Source organism: Desmodus rotundus, chromosome 9, assembly GCF_022682495.2.
Source record: "Desmodus rotundus isolate HL8 chromosome 9, HLdesRot8A.1, whole genome shotgun sequence".
In the NCBI taxonomy this organism is placed as follows: Eukaryota; Metazoa; Chordata; class Mammalia; order Chiroptera; family Phyllostomidae; genus Desmodus; species Desmodus rotundus.
This window is the reverse complement of record NC_071395.1, coordinates 33,140,268-33,152,577: the sequence shown is the minus strand read 5'-3', so window position 1 is coordinate 33,152,577 and position 12,310 is coordinate 33,140,268. Positions and strand designations below refer to the sequence as shown.

Sequence of the window (12,310 nt, the reverse complement as noted above, 5' to 3'; positions counted from 1 at the left end):
CTGGTGCAACAGAAATGTGGCTCGGACAACGCAGAGAACAAAATGGGAAGGGACTGCGGAGCTGAGAAGTAGCAACTTAAAAATTGGTACGCCATCCATGTGCCACAGCCTTTCCAGAAAATATAAAGAAACCCATTTTAGGGAAACACACCTTCTAATTGTTTAAAATAATGAAGAATAAATAGAAATGTTCTAGGAATTACATTTTTAATGGATACCCATTTAGATACATTTTTTGATATGGATTGTTTCTGTTTCCCATGTTGACTCTGGGACAATGACATTTTAGGTTGGCTAAAGTTTTTGCCCTTGTTTTGCAGGTTGAGTCAGAACAGGTTGTGAGGGTTTCCCCTGTGGAACTGGAATGTTTTGGGTTGTTTTTGATGCTTTTTTTTCAACCACCTTCTTCATTTGAGGCTGAGGCCGAGGCTGAACATGTTGCTTTTTTTCCTTAGGTGTTCTCTTCATACAAAGAAAAAAAAGACAACATAATAAAATTAACAACCAAAGAAGTGAAAACATTATCACATAAATCTTCTTCAGCTTCTTTCTCCTGGGGGGTGGGCCGCTGTCAATACTACCTCCGTGGCCTATTATTATGCAGTTGGGAGGGTCCCATAGATAGTTGCAATGGCAGTGATGTTTATTGTTGCAGATTCCCCTCTGATGACAGAACGAAGGTGAACAATTACTATCCAAGTGAGATATATGGACACACTTCTTATGGATGCAGACGTGTTCTTCACCACACTCCGTGCCATCTTTCACGGCACCTATGTCAGGTATAGTCATCCCAATGTGGTAGTCGGTACCCCAGCAGTTGATGCCATTGTACTGAGTCCAGTGCACAGTAGAATGTTCTGTTAGAAGGGGAATTTCATTTACGTTCTCACACTGAATCCTCCCACACAGGACATCTGACTTATTACATTTGACATATGAAGAGTTTTGGGTGCCACAGTTACCAAAACGCTCACCTCGAGCGTTTATTTTTTTGTAGCAATTGTGATCTGCATTCTTCGCCTGTTGGCCAAAAATCTGCTTACATTGTGTATCACGGTCATTACATCTCTTTTCATAGCAGTAGGCACTTTCATTACAGGGAATTCCATCTTCCACGTATACGTCATCTGGACACATATGGGACGTTCCATTGCACCATTCTGGAAGATCACATTCATTGACCTCCTTTCTACACACTTCCCCTGATGGTAAGAACTGGCAGTCCTTGCAACAAAGCCCGTAAGCACAGTCAGACCCAAAGCTCAGAGTGCAGTTTGACAGACAGCAGGCATCTTTTGCACACTGCTGCAAAGGTCCACAGTCGCACTCCTCTTCTTCTTCAACAACACCATTCCCACAGCGCTTCCGGTTAAATATGTCCTTTGTGTATATATTGTAGAGCAAACATTTGGTTCTACCTATAGTATGATCCCAAAAAAGAGCTAAACTACAATTGCTAAATTTCGTTATTGGCGGATTGTCATAATGCATTATACACTTATATTTTCCACACGTACACAAATAACGATCATGATACATACCCAAATTATGACCTAAATGATGAGCCATTGCTATTCCAATAATACTCAAGGGTTTTCTTGTAAAAGTAATAATGGCACAACTATGGGTTGGCACACACAGTCCGGAAACATAGCCTAAGCCACTCATTCCTCTTAGTGTCTTATGTATGAGAAGATGTGCAGTATCATGTGGCAGGCGGGGAGTAAGGTTTGCAGCCTTCCAACGGCCAAAAATTCTCAGTGATCTCTTCACGTCATCTACTTCAATGGGGTTTGTTTGAGTCCACACTTCCATGCCAAACAATAAAACCTTAAGGCCCAGTATCTCATAAATGGAATCCACTATGTTTACCATAACATATAGATCTTCCTGCACTGATGAGACATTCTTTTTACATTCAAGATAGAGAGTGTTGTCAACTACCACTGCTATTTCAATAGAGTACCTGTGGGACCAGATGTCCTCCTCATAAGAGCTTTGCTTCAGAATAGAATTACTAATCTCTTGAAACTCAAATTGTTGTACAATTTCCTCTTGCATAAAGTCAGATTTCATGGTTGGAAATTGAGTCTTCTCACTGTCCATTTTATATACCAGATGTTCAAATTTGGTAGAAAAAATCATGGGTTTAATTTCATAAGCAATGTCATTTACCTGTAACAATCCTCGAAAACCACCAAAACAGGTACTGAGGGCCACCAGGGATTCTGGGTCCCCCTCCACATAGCCATGATAGTAGCAGTCATTCTGGACGAAAGGCTGGTCCTCAAGGAGGGCACCTTGGTCATTGTAGGTGAACACTGGGAGGTGTCTGGACAGCAGATGCTTCTTGACCTTCATGTGGACAATGTGTCTCTGGCCCCCAAAATGCAGGCTGTAAGAGAGCCAGCCTGGGAACTTCATGCTGAGGCCAGTGTCTGTGACTTTCAAGGGAATCACCACTTCTGGAGGACTGTGATATTGGGAACTCTCCGCCCAGGTGTGTCCAGAAAATGACAGAAACACTCCAAGCCAGTGTAGCAGGAACATGTTCCTCGTGTTCAACAGGGCTTCAGTGACAGTAATTATGAAGCTGCTGTTATGGAAACATTTGTCCAGCGAAGAAGGCAGGCAGGGCTGGGTCACGGATGGTCTGGCTTCTTATTTGGAGCTGGTCAATGGACAGGGCTAATTGTTAAGGATTTGTCTTCTCACAAAGTTGAACCATTAGAAGTAAAACAAAAAGCAACGTGTGGATGGGGTGGTTTTACCAGGGTCTGGTGAAAAGAAAAGAGAAAAGAATGCAATGAAATTGATTAGTGCTTTGACCAAGGAGTGATTGAAGAAACTGCCTAGAATTTGCTCTTGGAGATTGATAGGGAAGAGGAGTATTGGAAGTGTACAGAAGAATGAAAACAGGCCAGAGATTTGTAGTTACTAAACTTGGATGGGAGGTGAATAAGGATTCATTATACTATTCTGTAAATATATGCCTGTGTGAAGGGAGTCTTATAAATAAGGTGATGATATACCTCAGATTGCTGGAATTGTCTTGATTTACACATTAAATTGGCATAAATAATAAAACCACTTTTCACTCTCAAGTGATAAATTATTTGATAACATTACTTGAGATATATAATATAGATATACATGATATGCATATATAAATTACTTGATAACATTATGTAAGATATATAATGTTTGCATATGTATATATATTTATACTTACAGAAGAGTTATGTTATTTTTTAAAAATACTTACCCAAGTACATTTTTTCATTGCTTTTAGAGAGAGAAGGAGGAAGGGAAAAAAGGAGGGAGGGAGAGAGAGAAGGGGGGAGAGAGAGAGAGAGAGGCAGAGAGGCAGGGAGACAGAGAGAAAGAAGGGGAAAGAGAGGGAGAGGGGGAGAGAGAGACAGACAGACAGAGACAGAGACAAACATCATTCATCAGTAGGGAGGGAAACATCTACTGGTTGCCTTCATATGTGTCCCAACTGGGGATCAAACCTACAGCCTAGTTATGTGATCTGCCTGGGAATTGAACCCTCAGCCTTTTGGTGTATGGGATGATGCTCCAACCAACTGAGTGCACCAGCCAGGGCAAATCTTGTTGTTTTTTACCTTTATTTTTATTGTTGACACTCATATAGATGTCCCCCTTTTCCCTACTTTGCCCACCTCCACTTGGCCCCCACTCCCCTTCCCCCTGGCCATCACCACACTGTCGTCTGTGTCATATATGATCTTTGGCTAATTATGTTATTTTAAATCTCTTTTATGATACTTACCGTATGTCTCCCTAGGGCAAAATGTTTAATTTTATTTTCTCTTTTGTACATTACTCTCCTCACTAGACTTGTCAGACTGAAAATATTCAAGAGCATATTTGTGTCCTTCACAAAATGTTAATATCTCCTATAAGATGTAGCTTAATTATTTATATAGTAAATAATGGTAAATATATTTTTACATAATACATAATTAATTTTTATTGTTCCTTGAGGTATTACTCAAAAAGTGTTTATGCTTGATTACATTTTTAATGAAGAACATTATTCAACACCTGTGGTCAATTTAGTTTCTGAAACAAGGTGATACAGATTTGGGTTTTCCTGCTTATTCCCTCTAAATACAACTAAGTACCCTGGAAATAACTCAATGGAAAAAACCCTGTAAGCTAAATCACAAGAAGACAGACTGGCTGGAGACCTCTAGATCTGAGGAATGGCGACGCAGTGACGTCCTTGGGTTTTCTTTTAATCTCTCAAGTACATCCTAAACTGGGCCCTGAAAAGTTTTTGACACAGAACCATAAGTAGGTACAGACAAAAACACACACACACACACGAAGAGTTAGCTCTCTCTGGACAAAGGACAGAAAATGAAAAAGCTCAACTAGAAACAGTAAGGTGCTCCAGCACCTACTCTTGAGCCAAGACGCATGTGTGCTGATTGATTCAGAGTGGTAACCTCAAAGACTTGTAGGCCAGCCCAAAACACACGCCACCATTATGCACAGGTGGGCTGTTCAATATACCTATATTGGCAATATAACCCTGAGTCCAGCATGATCCTTATGCAATATCCAGGTACCTAGCTAACTGATCTGCCTCAAGAGGCAGCAGCAAATTCTGAAAAATCTAACCCAACTGCAGGAGATTAGGAGCCTATATTAGAGGTAGCAGCACCATTCATGGAGCCTGATATGTCCCACTCCTCCACCAAATGACATAAGGAGACGCAAGCCTGCTGACTTACGCTCCTACCATCTCAAGATCTGACTGTGGCCCAATGGTACCAGGTAGTTCAGGAAAGGCATCAACTAGACCAAGCAGAAGGAAGTATCAACAGATTTGAAGATGGGCTATTGCTAATTATTTAGACAAAGGGGAAATAAAAAATAATGAAGAAGAATGAAAAAAGCAGGGCACTTATAGGACACCAAGAAGAAGACACCAATATACACATGATGGAAGTCCCAGAAGAAGGAGAGTGAGAAAGGATCAGAATGCTTATTCAAAGAAATAATATGGAAAAAATACAATAAAGAAATCAAAAAATGAATAATATATATGACATCTTTTTATCCATTCCATTCCATATCTTGGCTATTTCAAGCAATGCTGCAATGAACATAGGGGTGCATGTCTTTTATATGTGAAGAAAAAGGAATCCTCATTCACTGCTGGTGGGAATGTAAACTTGTATAGCCACTATGAAAAACAGTAGAGAGGTTCCACAGAAAATTAAGGATAGAGTTACCATGTTACCCAACAATCCCTCTCCTGGGTATCTACCTGAAAAATTTGAAAACATTTACTTGCAAAGATATATGCACTGCTATGTTCATTGCAGCATTATTCATGGTGGCCATGACATGGAGACAACCAAAGGGTCCTTCAATAGAAGACTGGATGAAGATGATGTGCTCCATATACAAAATGGAATACTACGCAGCCATAAGGAAAGAAATACTGCCATTTGTGACAACGTGGATGGACCTTGAATCTATCATGCTAAGCATTTCTTACTTCTTTTTTATCATGCATATCCCAACAGGTATTTGGTGATACCTAATTGTGGTTTTGATTATCAAAATTGTCCTCCATTTAAGAAAAACAGTTCCTAGTTTTATTAATTCAATTTCTTAATGTAGGCATTTATCACTATGAACTCCCCCCTTAGAATGTCTTTAGCTGAATCCCCTAAATTTTGATATGTTATTCTTCCATTTTCATTAGTCTCAAGATAGTTTTTGATTTCTCTTTTGATATCTTCTTTATCCAATGGTTGTTCAGTAGTATGTTGTTTAATCACACAGTTTTCTTCTTATAATTAATTTCTGGTTTCACATCATTGTGGTTGGAATGGATATGATTTCAATCTTCTTAAAGTTTTTAAAACTTGTTTTGTGGCCTAACATAAACTGGAGAATATTCCATGTGCACTTGAGAAGAATGTGTATTCTGCTGCTTTGGGATAAAACATCCTATAAATGTTAATTTAGTCTATCTGGCTTAATATGTCATTAATATTTTCTTATTGATTTTCTGTCTGGCTTCTCTATTGATAAAAGTGTGGTATTGAAGTTCCCTACTATATGTATTGCTGTCTTTTTTCCCTTTGGTCTGTTAATATTTGCTCTATATATTTAGGTTGGTACATAAATATTTACAAATGTTATATCCTCTTTGGGTTGAGAAAAACTTTTCTTTATCCTTAGTAGTCCTGATTACCTATGACTAGAAGCCAGTGTTTCAAAGTTGACATCAGCCTGAAGCATTATTGCTGGGTTCAAATACCAGAACTTATGCTTATTAGAGGAGTTGGTTGAATTTTCATAGCTTTTTTTTTTAATGGAAATAAAATAGTAATTTCTTACCTCTTAGAGTGGTTTTGAGTAAATGAGATAACCCAGGTTAAGTATTTAGGGCAATGTCTACTATATTATATATATTTAATAAATAATAATAATAATTTTTAAATACAACAAATGGTTTCTCAAATTTCCAGTTCATTCTAGCTGTTTAACGAACTACAAAATATGCTTTTCAAAAAATACTGAACAGGAAATAATTTTCTAAACAAATGGATTTGAAGAGAAGCTGATTTTCATTAGAGTGTTTCTTTGAAGCAGTGTTTCTTTTTTAAGCTTCATTTTATTGTTTGCTGTTTTTAAGCTTTATGTTTATTGACACTATTACAGAGGTCCCCCTTTTCTCCCCTTTGCCCACCTCTGCCCACCCCCACCCCCTTTTTCTCTGGCCATCACCACACAGTGACAATGTTTCTATTGCAATTCCAAATCATTAGAAACATCTTTATCTTAACACTTTGCTTCCGTTTCTCTTTCAGCAAGCAAGAAAAACAGAAAATATTATGGATTTCTCTCAATAGTTGTTTTTTTCCTAAGCCATTTAAAATAATGTTTGTTATCAATTTGTATTTAGCATCTTTATCTTCTGTCTGGCTCACTTCTCTGGGTTTCAGGAGCACAAACCTTCTCACAGCCTACTGGATAGCTGCTTCCTCCATCCTGGCTCCCTAATTTTGGCATAAGTATAAGAGGTACAGATGATTTTTCTCAGATTGTATAATGTAAAATAAATTCTGTCAGAGAATGATGAATTGAGCTATTTTTAAAGGGAAAAACTACATAGTTTAAACCTCCCATATCTTATTGTGAGGTGTTGCCTTTCATTTTGTATTTAATGAAAGAACCATTTAATTAATTCCATATTTCTTAGCCTTGGAGCCATGAATACATGAAAGAGGCATGATTGCTATAATATTTTAATAGCTTTTTAATGAACTTTTTTAGAAGAGTTTTTCATTTACAGAAAAATTGCAAATATAGTGCAGAGAGTTCCCATATACTCCTGTAAGTATCATCTTAACATTATAAAGTACATTTTTCCCAATGTGGAGCTTGTGGCTGATCTGAGATACACACTCTTTTCTCAAATATTGTTACATATATCAGGTGCATAGGTTCAAGGTCATGACCAGATGTATGTTTGTACATGGCTATGTTAAGCCATAACATTTAAGCCATCAGTTTGGTGATAACATGTGTATGTATCTCTTGGATACATGCAACATATGATGTAATTTTTTGACTGCAACCTCTGCTGGGTTAACAAACAATATTGAAACATTAATATAACAGGTATGCAGCAGTATCCCGTTGTTTTAATTTGAACTTTCCTAATGATAAATGACATTGAGAAACTTTTTTCACTGCTTATTTGCCATCTCTGCATTTTCTGTGATGAAGTGTCTGTTAAGATCTTTTCCGTATTTGTGGATTGAATTGTTTGTATTATTACTGTTGAGTTTTAAAGATGATTTGTGTATTTTAGATCAGGTATTATATATGAGTTTTGCACAACATTTTTCCCAGTCTGTGACTACTTTTTCATTCTCTTTACAGTGTTTTCCACAGAGTAGGTCTTTAATTTTAATAAAGTCCAGTGTGTCATTTTTGTTTATTTTATGCATTATGAATCTGAAATTTTGTTGCCAAATCATCTAGACATCATTCTCTGTTTTATTCTAGAAGTTTTATGGTTTCATGTTTCATATTTATTTCTATGATCTATTTTGAGTTACTATTTATGAAACTTGTAAGGTTTGTCAAAACCATGATTTTTTCTCCACTGAATTGTCTTTATTGTGTTGACAAAAATTGGTAGAATATGTTTGTGTCAGTCTATGTCTGGGCTCTGTATCTTGTCTCATTCATGTGTCTGTTCTGTCACCGATACCATGCCCTTTTCATTGCTGTAGCTTTATAGTGAAGCAGATAGCAAGTGTTCTTCAAAATGTTCTGGGTTATTCTAAGTCCTTGCCCTTTTCAAACTTGAGAATCTGTTTATCAGTATCTATACAATAGCTATTTTTTTTTTACTTATTCTTGGATTTCTCTCATCAGAGCTTCATAGTGCTTCACACACAGATCTTGTATATATCTTGTTATATTTAAACCTAAGTATTTTTTGGAGCTATTGCAAAAAATTTCTCTCTCCAAATATTTGGAAATTTCCCAGCTGCTTTTCTATTTCTAGTTTAATTTTTAGTGGTCTGAGAATACACTTTATACATTTTTATTATTTTAAATTTATTAAATGTTTATGACCCAGAAAATTGTCTAGCTTAGTGGATGTTCAATGTGAGCTTCAGCAGAATATGTATCCTCCTGTGATTGGATAGAATATTCTAAAAATGCCAATTTGATTTAATTGATTAATAGTGCTGTTTAGGTCAACTTACTGACATTGTGCCTGCTGGACCTATCAGTTACTGAAGGAAGAACAGGGAATTCTCCAATTATAATGGTACATTTGTTTATTTCTCTGCTTTTGCCTCATATATTTTGACGCTGTCGTTAGATGCACGTGTATTAAGAATTGTTATGTCTTCTAAATAGAAGAAGACATAACAACACACAACTGAGCATTGTTCACATGCATCTTTGTCCCTGAAAATTTTTTATTCTAAATTATGCTTTGTCCACTCTGACAATCTTTTCTTTTAATGGGTGTATTGAATTGATATATCATTAATGTAGTTGAATTAATATCTTTCATATTTGTAACTATTTCCTATTCATTGTACTTGTTCTTTGTTAGTTTTTTCCCCTGTTTTTTTTCTGCTTTCTTGAGTTTTAGTTAAGGACTTTCACTGCTTGATCCGTTTTCTGTTAGAATATCACTTATTCATCTTTGACAATTTTTTTTAGGTTTTGGTTTATCATTTACACAATACATATATAACTAATCTATTTTACCTGACGCAATGCTAGACCACTTCACGTGTAGTACACGTATCTTACAAAGTAGCTTCAATCTTTCCTCCCTTTCCTCCCTGGCGACATTGTTGCCACTCAGTTCACTTATCCGTGCAGCATAATCACCTGATCTGTTTTTATTATTACTTTAATTAAACAGTTGATTTATAGCCAATTAATCCCAAATAAGTAAAATAAAATATTTTATTTCACCTTCATTTCATCTTTTTCCAATACTCTTGTTTTTACAGATCCAAGCTTTTGACCTGTATAATTTTCTTTCTCCCCGAAGAACTTATTTAATATTTCTTGCAAGGTGGGTTTGCTGATGGTAAATCTCTTCATTGTGTGTGTGCATGGGAGAGGTTCTGGGAAAACCTTTATTTCTCCTTTGTGTTTGAAGGATAATTTTACTTAATATAAATTTACATATGGGTGAGTTTTTCTTCTTTCAACAGTTTAAATATTTCACTTTATTCTTCTTTTATAAATTCTGATAGAGAGTTCATTGTAATTCTTACCTTTTTTTCTCTATAGGTAAGATGGCCCCCTCCCACCACTACTTCTTTTAAGATTTTCTCTTTTTGGGGGTTTTCTGCAGTTTGAATATGATATATCTATTTACCTTGCATGGGGTTTGGTTGGATATGTCGTTTTTATCTCTCATTAATTTTTTTTGGTTTTGAGATAGTTTATTCCTTGATGCATTTCATTAATTTTTGAAAATTCTCAATCATTACGTCAAATATTTCTTGTGCTCTTTTTTCACTTTCTGCTTCTGGTATTTCCACTACAGATATGTTGTGACTTTTGTAATTGCTCCACAGTGACTGCATATTCTGTTCTCTTTCTTTCATTCTTTTCTTCTCTTTGTGTGCAGTTTTTGAAGTTTCTATTCGCATATCTTCAACCTCACTGATTCTGTCCTTGGCTGCATGCAGTCTACTGATGTTGCCATCAAAAAGCATTCTTCATTTCTGTTAGTGTTTATTTTTTTAGTTACTAGCATGTGAAGAATGCTTTCTTACAGTGTCCATGTTTCTTTTTACATTACCTATCTTTTCTAGCATGTTGTTTGCTTTTTCTATTGGAGCCCTTATCATATTAATTACATCTAATTTAAATTCTCTGTCTCATAATTCCCAAATCTATGTCTGAGACCCAAATATTTGAGTCTGGTTGTGATACTCACTCTGTCTCTTCAGACTGCTTTTCCTGATTTCTAACATGAATTGTAATCTTTTTAAGGGTGGACTTGATATACCACTTGATAAGAGGAACAAAGAGTAATAGGCCTTTAGTGTCAGGTTTTATGTTAATTTGCTTTGAATTGAGCTTTGTCTAATATTTGCTATAGCTGTAGGTGTCAGAGATGTCAAATTTCTCTAGCTACCTCATTTTTGTGTCCCTTGCTACATTAGGCTTTTCCCAATGACACTTCCATTTATAAAGTCCATACCTTTTAGTTTTAATAGCTATAACTACTGCTAATATGCTGGAACCCTACTGATGTAGTATTAAGACATAAGAGAGAAGCAATCTAAACTTGTGATTAAATTTTAGTCTTTTAGTGGGTCTTTATCACTAAAGTCTGTGATCAATACAAGTGTTTCTTAGTTCCCTTATCCCTTTAAATGAGACAGGAAGGCTAGAGGTGGCTAGAGCTGGGTAATTGCTCTACTCACAAATGAATGAAATAAAGCTCTGATAAAGAATTTTCCTTTGGAAAATAGGCATTTATTTTAAGAATGCTCTGGGACTATTTGAAAATAGTCCCTTTTTTCCCTACCTCCTTCAAGAACCATGAGGATATCTCTCTTGGTTCTTCACCCAGAGAAGTTGGTGGCATTCCCGGCAGTGACACCCACCGAAGCGCAGGGACCCCATAAAATGGCACCCCTCCAAGGGGTTTCTTACTCTCCCGCCAGTCCGCACTCAGCCTCTGGAGTTCACCAAAATTACCCTTAAAGTGTCCCTATCAGTTTATAGCTTTAGCAACTTCTACAACAAGTAAGCAGATCCTAGATGTGACCCTTTATATTAGCCTGTCTCTAGAATTCAGGCGACAATTTTTTCTGTAACTTCAACTCTCTGATTGGTCTAAGCAACCATTGATTTCAGTTTTCTTTTTCTTGTTGAAAGATTGTGTGTGACAACTACCAGACTGTTTAAATGTTGGAAGTAAAACCGGAAGTCTTCCATGACATTTTTGGAACTTAAGCTGCTCATGATTAATCTCTGGGGACATTTTAATTAATTAATTAACTACTGCTGTCAGTAGAGTTAAAAAAAAAAACAACATTGTGTTCTACTTACACCGAGTTTATTAAATTCCTTGGTGGCAGTTACATTTCAACTCTTTATTTGAAGCTTATATACAATTTGAATTTTTCTTCACATTTTGAAATATGTAAGGAATTTTGATACTTAACATTTACTTCCACCAAAGCAAAATCTCAATGGTTAAAAAGAATAACTATGGATTAATTTATCAGTTGAACTAATTTTTCGGTTGAACAATCAATAGAATGATTCCTATTGGGTCCGACCTTCAAATTGTTACCATAACTAAGAGTCTGGCTATCTACTGTACTTACTTACTTATTCCTTTTTTCATTGCATGTTTAGAACTCCATGTAAAAATTAAAATCCTTGATTAAGAACCTCCCTGTGACTTCTATACTCTTCTATACTCTATATGCTTAGAAGTTCTTAAAATTCAGCTACATATGAGCATGTGTACAGACACATATATAAAGAACTCATTTCCCATATATGACCACTACAGCAGTAATTATATACCTTCCACACATTAAACATCTAATAAAGTTTGGTCAAATGTTCAATCTACATAAAGTATCCACAAATATACTTCATATTAGTCTGACACAACTGTGACATTCACTATTGTATACTCCTTTTGCCAAATAACAGAATCATGCTGTGTATGTCCAAATTAGATGTCTCTAAATTAAAAATTCTATTTTATTTAATGATTTGTTTTGCTTATTTT

General features: G+C 36.0%; 1 protein-coding gene across 1 annotated transcript; it reads right to left on the bottom strand.

The window, feature by feature from the left end:
• Positions 1-294: 294 nt before the first annotated feature.
• On the bottom strand, positions 295-10,265 carry ADAM29 (ADAM metallopeptidase domain 29). The gene is made up of 2 exons (XM_053911206.1): positions 10,038-10,265; positions 295-2,640 (listed from the first exon to the last, which is right to left on the bottom strand). The coding sequence occupies exons 1-2, from the start codon at positions 10,263-10,265 to the stop codon at positions 295-297; spliced, it is 2,574 nt and encodes an 857-aa protein (XP_053767181.1).
• Between the last annotated feature and the right edge of the window lie 2,045 nt (positions 10,266-12,310).